Source organism: Sus scrofa, chromosome 3, assembly GCF_000003025.6.
Source record: "Sus scrofa isolate TJ Tabasco breed Duroc chromosome 3, Sscrofa11.1, whole genome shotgun sequence".
Taxonomy (NCBI): domain Eukaryota; kingdom Metazoa; phylum Chordata; class Mammalia; order Artiodactyla; family Suidae; genus Sus; species Sus scrofa.
In genome coordinates this window covers 117,267,736-117,286,351 of record NC_010445.4, presented here as the reverse complement: position 1 = coordinate 117,286,351, position 18,616 = coordinate 117,267,736, and the positions used below count along the sequence as shown (strand labels likewise).

The window sequence follows — 18,616 nt, the reverse complement described above, 5'->3', positions numbered from 1 at the left end:
CAAGCGTGGCCAAGTTCATCTTCAAATATACACTTCAGTTTGCTGATTTCTAATGTCAAGTCATTACTCTCAAAATGACCAGGAGAAAAACAAGAGAGTAAGCACCAGAATTTGAAAGTGGAGGGAGGGGACAAACAATAACAGAGATGGGGGGGGGGGTCTTCCTTAGCCTCCACGCGGAGAACCCGCCTGTAAAACTCACTTGTTGATCACGTGACTCAGAGCATAAAACGTGGCCCGGCTCTGCTGCTCCTTCGCTGTGTTGAAGACTTCCCGCAGCCTCTCGGCCGAGGGCTCCGGGATCAGGGCCACCAGGTAGGTCACAACATCTATCAGAAGGGGGTTGGCCTTCTCGTTTTTCAGCCACCGGAGGATGTGAGTGTAACACTGGGGCTGTCCGCACTGAACCAAGGCTTGCAAGGTGATGGGGCTGAGAAGAAAAGGGCAGAGAAAGCTATAAGGATAACCTCCCAGGCAGCTAAAATGTCCTTGGCGAGAGTGTGCCCTCTGTCAGGAGCACCCTTATTCCCTGTATTCACTATCCAAATCCAACCATCTTCCAAAATCTAACTCAGATCCATGGAACCGTGCCTTCCCTGCAAGCACGACCTGCATGAGAAGCACCGTGGAGCAAAGGCTGAAGAAAGACCCCCTGGACTCAACACCAAAGAGGACTGTTCTCCTTTGGTCTGAACACAGAACGTGCCAGGCAAACTCTCATTCGGTCCCCGGTCCCTTCCCTGACCTTCACAGCACTAAGAGCCAGTGCACTGAAGTAAAGAGAAATCACAGCATTAGTTTGTTTGTCTGAGTTCTCTCTCCTCTAGCCTATAGACTTCCAGAAGGCACAGGCTTCTTTTTCTCTCAAATGTCTCAGGGTACCCATTCTAGGAGTGAGAAGACACTCATCAAAAGGTGAAAATATTTCCTCCCATTTTAACGCACAAATATACATTGCCTTGGAGGCAACATCTGTATATGTGTGTTGCCCATGGAACTCTAGACACCTTAGCTGATAGTTCTCTATTCAGCAAACATGAACTGACTAATTGATTAACTGCGTTGAAATCAATCATCCATGTGATTATGTTTGGCCAAGGTCTCAGCCAGCGACCACATGTTTATCACTCCTGAAAGATGGAGCTGTGACCCTTAAAGAAATACCTGGACACCTCCATCAGCTTTGGCAGGAGGGTTGCGACTGCCTCACTGCTGAGGCCTCTCAGCTCAGTCACCAGTCTGTGGAAGAGGTTGGCTCTCTGGGCATTCTGCTCGGAGACATGCAGCTTCTGCAGCTCCTGGAGGGTCTTCACGATGGCCTCGGCCTGCTTTGGAGGTGACGTGGACTTGGTGCTTTCAAAGGCAAGACCCACGGCCTCAGCACCTGGAAGCAGGGGTGCGTCAGAGAGACTCTGGCTTACCTCTGTATCTCAGCCTCATCGTGGCTACTGGAAACTGGAGGGCGGGGCGGACCAGCAAAGGGGAAAATGACAGTCCTTCTATGTTGGGCTCTGTGTTGGGGTCTGACCAGTGTTTTCACTGACTCACCACACTCTCCCCGCGGGTAGTACTGTTCCTCAAGGTGAAGACAAAGTAACTAAGACCCAGAGGTGAGCCACTAACCTGGCCCAAGACCTTTGTGGGCAGAAGAGGCAGAGCTGGAACTGAATCCAGGCTTGTTTGAATGTGGTATCAAAATACCTTTTTGCCTAAAAGAACTGGTGAGGAGGTGCTGCTGATCTAGCAATAGCTGCGGCTAGACTCTGCAGTGCTCACCCATCCTTTCTTCCAGTGGGGCTGAGGGCAGTTTGTGGGGGAGTGGAAGGCCCTTTTGTGTCCTTTTCTTCACCTCGCTCTCACCTCCACCAGGGAGGGGGTGAGGCAGCATGAAAACAGGCTGCATTGGAAGGAGTCCCAGCTTAGATTAGACCTGGAGGTCCATTCTGTACCACCTCTAATAGTCTGTGACTTTGACACATTGTCAAGGCTCTGTGTGTCCTTTCCCCTCCGTAGAATGGGTACAAAAGCTCATGTTGCTAAAGCTGACATCCCGGGGTGCTAAGAGCAAGGAGGTAAGGCACACAACATTCAAATACAGGACAAATGCAGGGTTAGGGTCGGACCAGCCACTTTCCGTAGTTCCTCTCAGACCCTCTCCCACTTGCCCCACCTTATCCAGCCCTGGTTGTGTATCAAAGAAAGGCAGACCTAGGAGGCCAGTTTCCTACTTACAAAAACTCAAGTAGCCTTAGGAAATGCCTCCCTTTCCTTTATCCCATGGCCACTTGACTTTCTGAAATCCAAACACTTTCTCTGTAGATTGGCCCAAAGCCAGAAAACCACAACCTCATTAGTCAGCAGACATTTCATAGGGCCCAGCAAGGAGCTAAGCCACGGTTGGTACACTAAGGGCAGAATACCCAGCTCTGAGAACCATGTGCATGTGAAGTCTTACCTTCATTAAAGAAGCGACTGTTAATCTTAGGTGTTTCTTCAAGTTTCAAAGTCTGTGTAACCTGTGCCATCATCCCATACTTATTCCTGGTAACAAAAGAGGCCCAATGTCAAGGATGGCCAGCTCCCCAGAACATTCTGTTCTTTCCATGTTGAATGTTCCCTTGATCTCCACTTCTACCCAAATCCTGCTCACCATCCAACCATAGTTAAATACCCTTGACCCCTCTAGTGAACAGCACGGCCTCCTTCTGTTCATGCAATATGTTCTTCCATCAGAAGGTCCTAGGCACCTTTCACCCCCTGCCCCGTGATTCTAGAATGCCTAGAGGGAATGGACCAATGCTGTGCTTCAAAATTCCTTTGCGTCTCCCACAGCACAGTGCCAACAATACAGTAGTTACTCAATAAACATTTGTTGACTGATAAGTGTTCAAAATGATACACAAGTCTCTAGTACAATCCTAAATTTTCTGTAAAGCCTTTCTAACCAGGGCAACCTGTAATGATCCCTGGTTTTTCCTGATCTATAGCCCTTAAAGTCTGGATCTCATATGTTTTGGTGGTTTCAAATTGTTTTGCATACCTAAGACTTTCCTACCAATTGCCTGTTAGCTTGGGAAGGGGGACAGGGATGGGGTCTGCTTCATACCTCTCCCCATTCCCCTCCTGGGCTCAGCCTAGCCTGGGACAGGGCACCTAAGAAGCAGTCAGCTCATAGCAACTCCATCGATAATGAGTTGGAGGAGCAGCAGGTGACCTACTTGTAGGAGAAAGGCAGGAAGAGGTGCTGCTCCTTGCAGATGGCTTCTGACACATGCTTCCTCTTAGGGTCCAGGGTGTACTGGCAGGACTGGCTGCTGCCAATCAGTGTGGACAAGGGGCGGGTCTGCAAGTGACATCAGGGGAAAGCATTTTGGTGAGTCCCTGGGGCTGGAACTGGAGTCTTCTGTCATAGGTATTTGTCTTCAGGTAAGAAGGTGGGTTGGAATACGATGCAGCATATAGAATTTCCCAGGCTAGGGGTCGAATCAGATCCATGGCTGCAATACCTATGCCATAGCCACAGCAACTTGGGATCCAGGATGCATTTGTGAGCTTTGCTGCTGCTTGCTGCAACACTGGATCAATCCTTAATCCACTGAGCAATACTCATGGATACTAGTTAGGTTCTTAACCCGCTGAGCTACAACGAGAACTCCTGGTACTTGACATTTAGACAAGGGGATGCAACAGCTTGGCAGACCCAAAGCTGAATCAAGCTGTGGCCTCTGCTTATTCCACCCAGTAGGCCTCTAATCTTGCACAAAGTATATAGAACCTGGTATCCTACACACACCCATCCATCCCACCTCACAGGAACATTTCACACCAGCTACTGCTCTTTAGGTTTTCTTTACCTAGAGGTTTTTCTCTGAGATCCCTTAGTGCCAACATTCTGAAATTTTAATACTAAAGAAGACGCTGCCAGGGTGAATAGCAACGCTGATGTGAACCTTACCATGCCTCTGATCAAAGCAAGCGGGCTAACACCCGTGCTGATGGGCTGGAAGCGATCACACTTCTCCAGGTTTCTTTCAATGGATATTTCTGTTGCCACATGTTCTCTCCCTTTTTTAATGGTGAGGTCACTGGAGCAGTTTCCATACACGGTGTCCTAGGAGAGCAAGAGATCCAACAGGTGTATTCAGCATGAGGAAGCGTCTTTAGGGGCTGGGGCTGGAAAGGAGCCTGGGAGGAAAGGCAGGGCCCACGTGGATTTGGGACAAGGTTTCATCCTCTTGGACAGAGTGTGGGCATTGCTGGTTCCTGGGCAGCTGGAGCTGGAGTAAGAAAACCATGTCAGGGTGGCTCTGGTTCTGAGGCGCCCTGCCTGCCCTCCTAAGACCCAGGCAACGATGGTTTTATATTCTGTCCTCTCAGAGCACTTTCGCTCTCACTCATTCATGGCTCTTATTCCAACCCACCCTCTCTATGGGCCTTGGTTCTTGCCCCAGGTCGTGAGAACTGCCTGAGGAGAGGCCTCTGCAGGAGGCAGCAGTGTGTTTGTGAGTGTAGTGCAGGACTGAGCTCGGGGCATAGTAGGGGCTCAAGTGTGTTCCTGGGACTGAAGCCAACTGAATTCTCTCTCAGATCAAAACCTGAAATTCTTAAGAGAGGCTGGCAAATACATTCAATTATTTCCTGTGTTTAAAACACACACAGGCTTTACTGTGCTACACCTTGTGGACACAGAACAAAATCAAACAAAGGGGTAGGGTGGTCAGGACTCCCAGAAAATTGCTTTAAAATTAGGCCTGGCCTGCTCAGGCTGTGCGGGATGACCCTCAGTGAGCAGAGGACAAGGAGCCTTGGGTGCCGGGGCTTCACACCAGCATAGGGCCTCCCAGGTCACCAGCCATGCAGTGAGGTCAGTGATCCACTTTACGTATAAGTGGGGCCTGGCTCCGCCGTGTGAAAATGAGTTCAAAGGGCCCCGATTATCAGCTTCTAAATTCTCACCAGGTACAACACTTGCTTAGTCTCTTCTGTCTCCGGGGGAAGCAGGAGGGCAGAAATGATGCCCCTCTTGATGTTCAGGATGTGTTTAGGCTCCTCTTTCTCTGGATAAAGTAAGACTTGCTTCCCTTCTGGAACAGCCAGCCTGAGCTCGTACCTGTCCCGGACAGAGTTTGGTTACCGAGTGTTCTTTCTTCACCGTGAGCCTGCTGGATATAAGCTGGGTGGCTTTGCAGCCTCCTTTTAACAATTGTTTTTCTTTCAACATCTTTTCTTCATAAATAACTGCACATACACATATATTTTCAAAAAAGCATACGTGTGTATGCTTTTGGTTTTCTTTCATTTCTTTTCCTTTTTTGCTTGGCTCACCCACCCCTTGTCTCCTACCCACATCAGTCTCTGCAGCCACACTCCCCACGGAATAACCCACTGGGCATCCCATTTGCCTCTCCGCACTCAGGCAATCCTGTACACAAGTGTGGGAGTGAAAGCATCTACATAAAAAGGTTTGGTCATTGCCTGTTTTATCCAAATGGCATTGTATGATGCACACTTTTCTTCATCTTGCTTTTCTCATTTAATTACACTCTGTGAAAATCCTTCTAGAGCTCTAACAGATTCTTAAAAAAAAAAAAGCTATATAACATGCCATTCTGTGGTTATACATTCTTTATTCAGATTTTCACCAATAGAGGACATTCACTGTCTCTCTTCCTGGATTTTTAATTTTCTTTTTTTTGGCCACACAAACAAAACTAAACATTCTTATGCATGGATCTTCACACATTACTACTTTTCTTTTCATAGGCTAGAGTCCCAGAGTTTGAAATTGTAGGGTCAAAGGCTCCAAGTAGTTTTAATTATAGTCGATATTGACTAAGGGCGCTCATTTTCACCAGCAATGCATGAGTGGACACTTCTCCTCACAGGTTTGCCAGAAATAAGTGGTCCAGCTGTTTTGAGTTTCTGTAGTCTCATGGGTATAAGGTGATAAATATCTTATTACATTAATTGCATTTTCTGACCACTAACGAGCCTGAGCTTTCTTTCCATACGTTTGTTGGACATTCATTCACTTTTTAAATATGATCTCAGACTATGTCTCAAGCCTGGGTCAACTTTGATCTTAGGGACCTTCCTTTGGGGACTTTCCTTAGGGGGCTTCACAGGGCTTGGCAGCAACTGCTCTAGATAAGTCAGAAGAAAGAAAAGGGGACTAGACGTGTCTCCCACAGTCCACCATCCTCTCAGAAAATTCCAGACGCTGTGATGCAGGCTCACACGAAAGCCCTGAAGTGGTCAAAAGCAGGAGTCCCTTTTGTTTGGAGGTGGGAAAGGATTGATTACCCCTTCAGCCCCTGCACCCCACTTCCTTAGATACATCTAAGTCTTGCATAAAATAAGATGTATTTGCTAGAGACAGAAGCATCAAGGCCAATTCTGGCTTCCGAATCTAATGTTTAACAAATTGGAAGATGCAGGGAGGGAGTTTCTGATGTTACCAAATGAACAAATCAATGACTGCCAGTATTTGTACACACTTAGGACACTGCAGACTGGGATGTGGAGATGAGGCAAGGGTGACATTTAAAAACATCTAACCACCAGTATAGCATGAACACTGATGGTCAGCGGAGATGCCAGCTGTCAGCAACAGCAATGGTCTGGTCAGTGCACACTGGCAGAAGGCCAGCCCTGAAGGGAGAGGGGCTCAGGCCTTGGCTCTCCCTGGACTCCTGGAAACTGGCGCCCTCTGCTGAGAAGACCCTGCACTGCCCTGTTTGGCTTCAGAAACAAGTCCTGCAGACTCTGTCTGAAGATCACAAAGCACTGTCTCCATTTCACTCTTTGAATATGAATTCACTTGTTTAAACAAACTATCTCAGCTTTATTAGCTCAAGGAGTTTTAAAGCCTGAGATCTTGGAGAACCACATTTAAATGATAATTAGAGGAACTTCACTGGGGAGGGTAAATACTGCCGTCCTCTTTTTCATTGTGAAAACTGAGCTGTTCTCTTGGTTTATGGTGAACAGAGAATACAAATACATGCACGCCTAGCATAAACACACATGTACATGGACACACACTCTCTCTCACACACACACTCACTCATGCACAACATGTTCGGTGATGCCCTTAGCTCAGAAATTGAAATGCACAGGCCCACATCTTACTTGGACATAGCGGCAGCAAACTCCTCAGAGTTCTTGGCCTTCTTCAGCAAGGCCTTCCCCTCAGGGTTGAAGCCATACACTTCTTTCAGGGAGCAGTGGCTGGTCTTCAGGATGAAGCTGCAGAGTTGGGGGACTTCCAGCTCGACCTGAGAAGCGAGGGTAACAGCACAGTAAGAGTCTCCATCGAAACACAAGATCCCCCACAGCCTGGGCTTTCTGGCCTTTTCCATGTTCTAGGGTGCCAAGTTTCTGAAGTTTTCCCTGACGCATGTAAAGCAGGATATCGTTCTACTGGTTCTAAATGTACTCACTTTATTTATTTATTTATTTATTTATTTATTTTTCTTTTCAGGGCTGCACCTGCAGCATATGGAAATTTCCAGGCTAGGGGTCAAAATGGAGCTGCAGCTGCTGGCCTACACCACAGCCACAGCAACATGGGATCCAAACTGCATTTCAACCTACACCACAGCTCGTGGCAACACCAGATCCTTAACCGACTGAGTGAGGCCAGGGATCGAGCCCACGTCCTCATGGATACCAGTCGGGTTCTTAACTCTCTTAACCCCAATAAGAACTCCTAAATGTACTCACTTTAAGGTACAACTGCTTAGAAGAAATGCAGCCTAGGAATGAGGGTGAGAAAGGAAACCAGGAAGAAGGAGGGAGGGCTATCACTGGTTTCAACAACAAATGTTTCCTTAATGTGAACAGACAAATAAAACATCCAAAACCTTTTGCATCTATTAGGGCCTATTCAGAGCTTCCCATTTGGCTGGAGTTTAAACAGATGCTTTGTTGTTATCTAATACTGTTCAAAGAACTTTCTGCAGTGATGGAAATTTTCCTTATCTGCTCCATCCAATATGGAGCCACTAGGTATGGGCGGCTGTGGGGCACTTGATACATGGCTAGGGTGATAAGAAACTGAACTTCCACTTTTATTCAATTTAAACAGTCACATGTGGCCAGTGCCTACCTTATTTGACAGCACAGATGCTGGGGCCCTAGAAAGAAGAGGGTGACCCATCCTGACTTCTCTTTCCCACACAAACCCCAACAGTGGCCCTGAGATCGGTTCCACAGGAACATGGAACAATAAGGGAAGTTTTATTTGAGAACAAACTGCATGTTTATAGTTTTCTTTTTTTTTTTCCATTTGTTTTTTAGTAGCAGACACGATGCGACTTAGGTTATAAACACCACACTCCAGAATGCTGTCCTGAGATGCTTACCTCCCCTGGCTCCTCTACTCAACAGTTCTCAATATGTTAAATCTGGTGGCTTGAGATCCTGATATTCTAGACTGTATACCCTGATTACTTCTTGGAAACTAACAGAAAATAAATCTGGTGGGTAAAAATTTCTATGCCAGACACCTTCACAGCACAGCGGCTGACCAGCAAACTGAGGACCAGCCCCAGGGCTTTGAGATTACACGAAGCACTGGCATGGGGTTTGCTCAGTGCCGGGCTCCAGGGTCCTGCAGTGACCCTCCATCTCCCCTCATACCTTGCAGTTGATCTTGGTGGAGCTTCTTGAATCCGCGGTCCCAGGGACCCCACTGGAGCTCTCAGCCTCATAGCTGTATACATATTTCCGGAGGTGCTTGAATAGCGTTGCATCCCCTACAGGGAGGAGATATAAGTCAGCTAGCTGGCAGAAATAACTTGCCCAAGGATAGTCAGTCCTGGGTAGAGAGGGGTAGTGGCATCGATAATCAAAAATGGTAATTAAACTCAAATTATTTTTAGCTGACTTTGCCTTATACTTAATGTTCCTTTATAGATTTAACCTCTGCGTTATGGTTTGGCCGAGGCTGGTGTTTAAATTGGCTGGCATTTCTTGAATATATCATCGGAAGTATAAGGAAGGGAGGTCAAGGAATGAGGTTCAGAAAATCTATAGGAAAGATGCCCTGGAAAATTAAGCATTGATGGCATAAAGCAAATATCTCTCATTGCCTTTTCAGCTTGAAAATACCATGATTCTTTGGTTCTTTTTTTATTCTATCAAATACTTGAGGCAGACTTCATTTAGCATTAGGGGTATCAGGCTGGCCTAAGAAACCACCAAAGATGTGGGGAAGGAATTTCTGGAGGTTTCCACTGTGCTTGAGAGTAATTTTCTGAACAATTTGAGAAAAACATCTAGACAAAGAGCCCAGATGCAGCGATGCTAGATGACCACAAGATGGCAGTGCCGCCCCATCAGAGGCCAGCCTCCCTCTCTCAGAACACAGGGTACCAAAGCAAGGCCAGCTCCTTTGACCTCCAGGGGTCAGGTAAATACAGAAGGGTGGGGGTCTGGATTTCTGCACAAAGGTTAAAGTCAGCATTTCCTCATCCTCCTGTGCTGCAGATTAATGATTAGCCCCTGACAAACAGGATAGTGATGTCTCTTTAAAGTGTCCCTGGACCAAACAGAATGATAGTCCCTCCCCCACCCTATCCCCAGGCTGAACTTTTGGGACAGGTAAGAAAGGCGGATAAAAAAGATTTGAGACCCCCAGCATTTGGGGCTCAGAGCAGTTTTCCGCAATCAGAGCATCACAGCATTTCAGTGACCTAAGGTGCAGAGGGATGGGGTGGGGTCACCCTTCCTTGCCCAGAGGAGAAGGGCCTTACTTGGACAGCTCTGGCCAACAGTTCCCGGCACTTCTTCTCCTGTAACAAAAGGAGAAAGACAGCTGTGGGTTTTCCCCTTCTTCCCGAGGGGTCCTAGGTTCTGACAGGAAGGACCACTGCAGAGGCCTTTATCTTCTAGGAGGGAAGCAGGTTTTGAAGACCCTAATCCCCAGCCCTTCCTATCACCGGCCCCCCATCCCCCCATTCTGAGTCTGGAGGAGCCACACAGCTGGTCCCGGGCCCCTGTCCTCAGATCTGTGGCTGTCCTCCCTCTGACCCAGGCCTGAGCTGCTCCAGCCACTGCTCCTGCCCTGGCTCCCATCCCTCAGCTTTGATTCGTGCCCCCCACCCCCACCCCGCCCCACGCCCAGGGGCCCGGTGGCCTCACTCACTGGCCCCGGCGCAGGTGGTGGCCAGCAGCAGCAGCAGCAGCAGCAGCGACGCGGGCCTTGGAGGGCCCATGGCCGACCTGCGCAGCGGCTTCCGGCTCCCTCCCGCCTGGCTGGCTGGGCCTGGCCTCCTGCTCGCTGGCTGCTGGCTCCGCAGGGACAGGAACCCACAGGCAGCACCCCGCGCAGCACCCGCACCGCACCCTCACCCGAGGTGGAACTGTGCTGCCGGCACCCGTGTTCTATTTATATGAGGCCGCCCGCCCAGGCCTCAGCACCTGGGCCGAAAGAGCGCCCAGAGAATTGCAAAAGGTCCAAAGGCCAGCGTCCCGGGCCTGTTTGCTTTTCCGCACCAAGCCCGGCGAGCTCCGAGTCTCGAGTCTCGAGGAGGGGCTGGCGAGGGGGCTCAGCTCGGACTCAGCCAGGGCCGGCGGGGCCTTGCCTCTGGCCTGTTCCTGGGGTCTCAGTGGGTGGAGCCAGGGGCCAGGCGGCTCAGCGCCCCAGAAGCCCGTCCTCACCCAGGGGTGCCTCCAGGAGGTGACCAAGCACAGGGACCAAACGGATCCCTGCTCCTTGAACCGACTTTGAAGCCACTGGAGAGCCAGCCCTTAACAGCATCTACCTTTTCTCTTCCATTTTGGTCATTTTGGTGGACCTTGAATTTGCATGGGGGCCCTGACCTTGAGCAGTACCTGGGGCTCTGGGTCACCTGTCCTGGATTCAGCCCATCCAGAGGGAGCAGAGAGACAGGGGAGGGAGGGAAGGCTGGTGAGGGACTGGTCCCCACTCCACCCGAGGGCCCACTCTCAAAGCAAAAATCCAGGAACCTGAATCTTTCAGCAGCCTGGGTAAGGAGGGGCCTCTGGAGAAGAGCTGCTTCCCCATCCTGGGGCCCAATTTCTTCTTGGGAAATTGAGGAGACAAGGCTTTTCCCTACATGAAGTGCCTCTGGGTTTCTTCAGGGATGGAGGAGGCCCGTGAGAAAAAGCAGAGTAGTGGGCGGATGCAGAACCTTCTCCATGAATCCTCCCTTCTTTTCTAGGTACCGTCCCTTGCCCACAGGAAACTTGCCAAGGCACTTCCCCTGCCCTGCTGCAGGAAGTCGGGCACAGTACCAACATTTCAGCAACAGGGTCTCATTGACCCAGAAGCCATCATACAGGGTGATTGATGGGATGGTGCTGAGATGGGATGGGCGGATGCTGAGACTGGCCGTGAACGCAGGGCAGCTCCAGTCTGGCTGGGGAGACAAGATGCATAGACGGGAAACTGCTGGTGAGCAATGAAGGCAGCCTGCAAGCCATGCTACTCTGTGGGTGTAACTGCCAGAGGAGCGCACAGGAAGCAGGGCAGCAGAGCCACAAGGAGGGACTAAGGACTGAGGGGGATCTGAGCTCCTGAGGGCGAAGTCAGCTTTTGTGGTTACAATTTGTGATTTATGAGATGTATCAAGATGTAACAAACAACTTGCGAAGCCATTTAACACTTCTAGTGCTGGAGTTCTCTTGTGGCTCCGTGGGTAACAAACCCGACTAGTATCCATGAGAACACAGGTTGGATCCCTGGCCTTGCTCAATGGGTTAAAGATCTGGCGTTGCTGTGAGCTGCGGCATAGGTTGTAGACATGGCTTGGATCCCGAATTGCTGTGGTTGTGGCGTAGGCTGGCAGCTACAGCTCCGATTCGACCGATAGCTTGGGAACCTCCACATGCCACGGGTGCGGCCCTAAAAAAGATAAAACAAACAAACAAAAATTTCTAGTGCCAAGACTTACGCAGGGTTCCAGAAGCATCATGTTCTGAAATGGTAATGGTGTATGAAGACCCCCTTTCCCTCGGCAGAGACATGCAGGAGGATGTCTGCCTTTTTCTGGCACTTTGGCTTCTACACTTCTCCCCGTACATGTGTGTTAGCCAGGAGCGCCCTGTGGGGCAGTTACACTCCCGTCATCCCTTTGGTGCTTAGTTGCTTTGCATCCATGGTTAATAATATTGTGGATATTAATAAATATTGTGGATATTATAAAAAAAGTGGATATTACAAGACCCAAGACTGGTTGTAGTTACACCACCGAATTACAAAAAGTCTAGAAAAAGTAACTGCCCCCCAATCCCATTTCTCTGAACATTTTATTTAAACGCTTTTATGTGGACTGTCTTTCCACAGGAGGAACTGCTGTTAGTATTGCAGGAAATAATTCTGCTCCCATATATATTCACTTTAAGGAGAATGGGTAAAAATACTCAGGTATAAAGAAACCAAAAGGAGATGGTTGACTTCAATTCATAAGCCCAAGTCCAGGATTTCTCTGTTGGATGACAAATGAAGCCACTATAGTCAATGTCAGTAGAGAACATTAAATAAGTCTTGGGGATATAATGTAGAACATGATGAATATCGCTAATAGTGCTGTTTGACGTATGCACCAGTTGCTAAGAGAATGGATCTTAAAAGTCTTTATCACAAGAAAAAAAACTTTTTTTGGGTAATTATGTATGGTGTCCAATGTTAACTTATTGTGATCATTTTGCAATATATATGAATATTACAAAATATTGAAAATATGCAAATATTGAATCAGTGTTTTTAAAAATATAGAGAACATCATTTTTTACACCTTGGGAATCAAAAATGAATCTGCTGGAGTTCCCATCATGGCTCAGTGGTAATGAACCCGACTAGGATCCATAAGGATGCATGCTGGATCCCTGGACTCGCTCAGTGGCTTAAGAGATCAGTGTTGCTGTGAGCTGTGGTGTAAGGTGCAGACGTGGCTCAGATCTTGGGTTGTAGGCTAGCAACTATAGCTCTGATTCGACCCATGGCCTGGGAACTTCCTTATGCCACAGGTACGGCCCTAAAAAGAAAAAAACAAAACAAAACAAAACAAAAAAACCCACAGAATCTGCTAATTGGGACACAGGGGAAACTTGTGGGATGTTTAGATGCCCTGAACTGACTGTCACCATCTCTAAAGGAGAAAGCCTAAGACTTGCAGCATTGGTGTCAGCTTCTCTTTCTTTCTCTGATTTCCTTTGGAAGGTCACCCCAGTGCTGGGCTTTAGCCAGCAGTACTCATTCTCTGACAAGGTCAAGGACAGAAGGACCACAGAGCCAGTGTTGGCTTGCTGAGTTGACTTGGGTATATTCACAGAAATCCTATAAGGATTAATGAGTAGACTTTTCTTTTTCTTTTTCTTTTTTTGGCTTTGTTTTTCAGGGCCCCACTTGTGGCATATGGAGTTTCTCAGGCTAGGGGTTGAATTGGAATTTACAGCTGCCGGCCTGCACCACAGCCACAGCAACGTGGGATTCTCTGAGCAGCATCTGTGACCTACACCACAGCTCACGGCAACACCAAATCCTTAACCCACGGAGTGAGGCCAGGGATCAAACCTGCAACCTCATGGTTCCTAGTCAGATTCGTTTCTGCTGCACCACAACGGGAAGTCCAACTTTTCTTAAATTACTAAATCCACCTGGATCTTTTGTCAAAAGCTATTTTAAAATATAGTATTACTTGCAACCACAGATATCTCCCTTCATCTCTTTCCCTTTAAGTAGGGCATTCTTCATTTCCCTCTCCTAAACACGTTCAAAGTTTCAAAGACCAGTGACCTGTTTTCATAGACATCAAATGGTGACAGGAGTCAGGAAATCTTCTAGGAGAAGCTATTCATTGAACGGAGAAAAACCCAGGTCAGAGAGGTCAGCTGATGGAAAGGAAAGCAGTGTGAGCAGAAGACTCAAGAAAACCTGGGATTGAGTCCTGGCTGGGTTTTCTGTGGGGATGGTGACCTTGGGTAAGTGACTTCACTTTCCTAAGCTCTGTTTAGCCATCCCTAAAACAGGATTTAAAATATTAACTTTCCACATAGGCATTGTTGTGAGAATTAAGAGAAAAAATTATGTATATAATTGCACTGATAGCATGATGCCCAGCAGCTAAGACACTCAATCAACGGTGTGCTCTCACTCACTCTGTGTGTGTTGGAGCGGAACTATATTTTGGAGGGTACCTATTGAGCTAGCTAACCACAGCAGGTATAGAGACAGAGACTAATAGAAGAAAAGCAGGACAGCAGGTTAAGGAAAGAGAACAGAAATATACAAGGACACTCTCGAGGGCCATGCACAGCAGAGAGAGGGCTTCCAGTTTTCTCTGATGATTCCTAACTTTTCTGGGGATTTGAAATCACTGTCCTTTCTGAGTGAATGGAGGCCTTCCTACAGCAAGCAGACCAGTGACTCTAGCAGAGACATACTCTGATGTCACAAAGATTAATCTTGGCTAGTGGCTATGACTTATCAGTTTGTGAATGCAAAGTCCCATCTGGTGAACCATCAGTCTGAGTAATCACGGAGCTCTGGGACCCATTAAAACACCACCTGATTAGTGGAATTTCAAGGTATTAGATAATGCAGACTATCCCAGTGTTTAGAAATGAAACCATGCATTGTTTATCTGCAGGTGACCAGCGAGTCCTGGTTAAGTTCAGGGAACTATGGCAACTATTAAAGGTAATCTCTGTAGCCCAAAATCCTGAATTTAGTGTTGTTCATATAATGAAATGTGTTCAGTATAGATTTGCTGAATACAAATGAATGAATCTATGCCATTTGGTTACACTCCACTGCTTCCAGGATATTTATATACAGTGACCATGATGCAAAAAAATCTTTTCAGTGACATGAAACAAGGAAATAGAATCTGATACGAATTATTCCCAGATATACTGTTCAAAAAACTCATCTGGCAAATAGGGACCAGTACTGACTATGATTAATTAGGCTATCTCCTTTCTGCCTATGACAGCATTATAACTGCAAATGATACCCAGAAGCTGGAAAGTAAATGTTGAGAACTGTGGATGGAGCCATGCCCAGTGTGGTCGGTGCATGCCAGTGTCAAAGTGCATGTACACAAACACATACACAAATGATCAATGTCGAGACAAAAACTGCGCATTTGTGTGAACGGTACACGTGGATGATGGTAGGGTGGGCCAGTGTAAACCAGATGAAGACATTACTGATGGATGATCAACCTCCAGAGAGGAAGCAAAATGAAACTTCCCCACTCTGTTAGTCTGCTATCCAAGAGATAAGGTCAAACTGTTGAGCAGCAGTTCTTACTGAGAGAGAAGTCAGCCATCAGCCCTATTCATCGTGCAGTCACGTCTGGGTGTGTACAGTTATCACCTCCTTGACTAAGCAGATCTCATCCAGCCACCCTCCCAGGCCACTTCAGCCCCACCCACCTCAAAGAGCCCTCGTCTGGCTCCAGTCCAGTTAGACCTCATGGCTTCTGACCCTCATCTCTTATCACTTTCTTGATAGGGCAGCTGATCCTGAAGTTCTGATCCAGATCTATGGTTGCCCTGAACTTACATTTGTCTCTGGTAAGATTCATTTTTCATGTGTTTACATGCCACCTTGCCCACCAGCGTGATAAGCCTGGAGGATTGAGAACTGAGTAGTTTTCACCCGTGCCTTCCTCTTCCCTCCCCCTCACCAGCATCTCACACTGGGCAAGGCAGATTGGCACTAAGGAGTAGACACTGTGATTACAGTGTGAGATGGTCCTTGTCAGACAGGCTTTTTTTTTTTTTTCATACTTGCAACTCAGTTCTACTCTTGGGTGCCACTGCATGTGTTTATATCTTAATTTGAATGCTTGGTGACTGCGACAGCCTCACAGGGCAATCTGTAAGGCTAAGTGTCAGCCCCTCATCTGTGCCATGAGTGGACAGAACAAGGAGACATTTTAAACCTGTTGCAGCTCTGACAATTTTAATTCTATGAAGACTTTGGAACTGAAAGAAAACAACACATCAATATACCCTGGGCTCGGAGCTCACTGTAGTGAGAAGCTGTGGCTGGGGATTTGGAATCACTGAGCAGGTGGGTTTCTGGGAGACCACCTATCTCTACAAAGACCTATGTGCTCTGCACAAGAGCTCTAACCCTTTGGCCAGTTAAAACAGATTTCCAAATAAGGAGAGGTCATGCCCTCCTGGGGATACTGGGGACTCTCAGGAAGTTCCTCCTCATGTCTAGCTTTAGGCTTCCTCCGTGCCCTGCCTTCCTTAGATACACCTTAACCTTTCCTTTGAAAGAATTTTTTTGTTTCTTTGTTTTTTAGGGTTGTACCCATGGCATAAGGAAGTTCCCTGGCTAGGGGTTGAATTGGAGCTCCAGCTGCCAGACTACACCACAGTCATAGCAACGCAGGATCTGAGCCATGTCTGCGACCTACACCACAGCTCATTGCAACGCTGGATCCTTAACCTACTGAGTGAGGCCGGGGATCGAACCCACATCCTCATGGACACTAGTCGGTTCGTCAAACCACTGAGTCACAACAGGAACTCCCCTTTAAAAGATTTTTGCTGGTTTTGGTCAGCTGTTCTTTACTTTTTTTTTTTTTTTTAAGTTTTCTTTATGTTCTCACAGGACTAGGCTCAGCCCTCAGAGGGCTGACCAGCGCTGATAACAAACAGATGACTGGCTGGCCAAACAAGCCTCGCTCTCCCCAAATGGCTGTTGATTCTCTTCCAGTATTTAGGGAACCTCTTAGCACTTTGTCTTTTGAGAGCTTACAGATGAGGAGCAGGGCCTGAATACACAGCACAGCTAATAACAATATAAAAAGATAAAATGTCCAGAGTGGGATCTACACAGTCAGACTGTGATGCTCCAACGTGGGTCTCAGAGGTCCTGGAGGAGGTGGGACTTGAGTGGATCTTGGATGATGGGCAGGATTTGGGCACCGGGTGGCACCACTGGGAGACCAGTGGCACGAAGCTGAGACTATGTCTGTCGTGCCTGACAGTCTGTAACCAGCCAGCCTGCTGAGTCCATGGAGAAGGCTGGGGAAAGGGGCTGCTCTTGGGAGGGAGCGCAGCTTGCTGTGCCGGGACAGAGACAGAGCTTGCTGGCCAATTCAGTCTTTAAGTGTGAGTTACTGTATAAATTGCGCATGGTGCATTTGGCATTAAATATGGTACCTCTGGCATTAAAACTCTAGGTAGAATGGAAGGCTGTGATTATTGAGCTGGGTTCTCCTTGTCCAGAGCTGGGAAGGGAAATGGACGAACAGGGATTCCTAGAGTGTAAGACATACAGAAGATCTCAGAGGCCAGCTTGAGACATTATTCTCACTTTAGAGATAGAGAAACAGGCCTAGACAGCCTGTTCTTGTTTTTTCCCAAACAAGGGTAGAGGTAGGGCAGGAACTTGGGCCTCCTAGTTTATAATCTGGAATATTCATTTTAGTCTAATTGCACTAAATCTGTGTCGACTACATAAAGTTGCTTAGAGAATGCTTTATGAAAATGAACCTTTGATAACAGTGTATTTCCTGGTAAACGCTTGCTCATTAAAAGCGAAAAATTTAATTGATATTTTTGGGGGTTTGTATTCAGAATACATGTTGTTTTATAACAAATTTAATAGAATCACAGAGATTCAGTGTTTCACGGCCTCTAACTTATCTCCCAGTATGGATTTCCCATTCACACTGAGAATACCTGGGTACCCGTTAGCAGGCTGCCTACCTGGTGAAATTTTGTGAAATAACATAATGCTGTATTCAGCACAGCAAGTCAAGTCTCTAAGAAGGAACCATCTCTAGCCTGTTTATCTGCAGAGGAGATGGATCCCGTGTATGGACAGCAATGCCTTATGGTCCTATGTCCTATTTCTTTCCTCTGTCCAGGTCAGACCATCCATTATAGGGAAAGCTGAGAAAAGGGCCAGTTTGGGGATGGAAGTTTCTCTGATATTGTCTTTACCTCTATTTTGAAGTCAAGGGCAAATAATGACCAGATTGGCTGCTGTTATTCTCATCTGTCCCTCCTTTCTTCTCTACTGGCATGGGGCAGGGAGGGCAGGGCGGTGTCAGGGCATCCCCCGAACCCAGTCTGCTTTGGTGTCTTGGTATTTAGAGTAGAAAGTGGTATAAATTTGCTACTGGGTACCTGGGGTTCTTTGTCTTTCTTCTTTTTAATGATGGCACTTAGCTTTTAATAAAGTTATTTTGAAAAATTACAGCCACCTTCAGCTGTTTTGAGATCCACCTTGGAAAAGGACTTCTTTTTTTTAGCAGCTCTATTTGAGATAAGATTCATACCATAATATACACCCATTTCAAGTGTATAATTCAATGTCTTTTTAGTGTATTCAGAGAACTGTACAACCATTACCACAATTGATCTTTAGAAAAATTTTAACACCTCAAAAAGAAATCCTGTGCCAACTAGCCAGCACCTCCTAAATTCCCCATTCTCTCAGCCCTCACAAATCTACTTTCTGTCTCTATAAGTCTGACTATTCTAAATATTTCATATAAATGGGATCATGCAATGTGTGGTCTTTTGTGACAGTTTTTTTTTTTTAACTTAGCATAACATTTTCAAGGGTCATCCATGTTGTAGCATTTCATTCTTTTTTATTGCTAAGAATATT

The 18,616-nt window shown here is 47.1% G+C and overlaps 1 protein-coding gene across 2 annotated transcripts in view; it reads right to left on the bottom strand.

The window, feature by feature from the left end:
- APOB (apolipoprotein B-100) overlaps window positions 1–18,616 on the bottom strand; it is a 66,105-nt gene that overhangs the window by 29,849 nt on the left and 17,640 nt on the right. The window contains exons 1-10 of one of the 2 annotated variants that reach the window (XM_021085692.1): window positions 10,151–10,371; window positions 9,759–9,797; window positions 8,644–8,759; window positions 7,132–7,277; window positions 4,957–5,110; window positions 3,956–4,111; window positions 3,219–3,343; window positions 2,456–2,541; window positions 1,165–1,384; window positions 203–430 (exon numbers count right to left, since the gene is read on the bottom strand). In XM_021085692.1, the coding sequence (XP_020941351.1) occupies window positions 203–430; window positions 1,165–1,384; window positions 2,456–2,541; window positions 3,219–3,343; window positions 3,956–4,111; window positions 4,957–5,110; window positions 7,132–7,277; window positions 8,644–8,759; window positions 9,759–9,797; window positions 10,151–10,220 (1,340 nt within the window). In that variant the 5' untranslated portion in view covers window positions 10,221–10,371. 2 annotated transcript variants of the gene reach the window in all.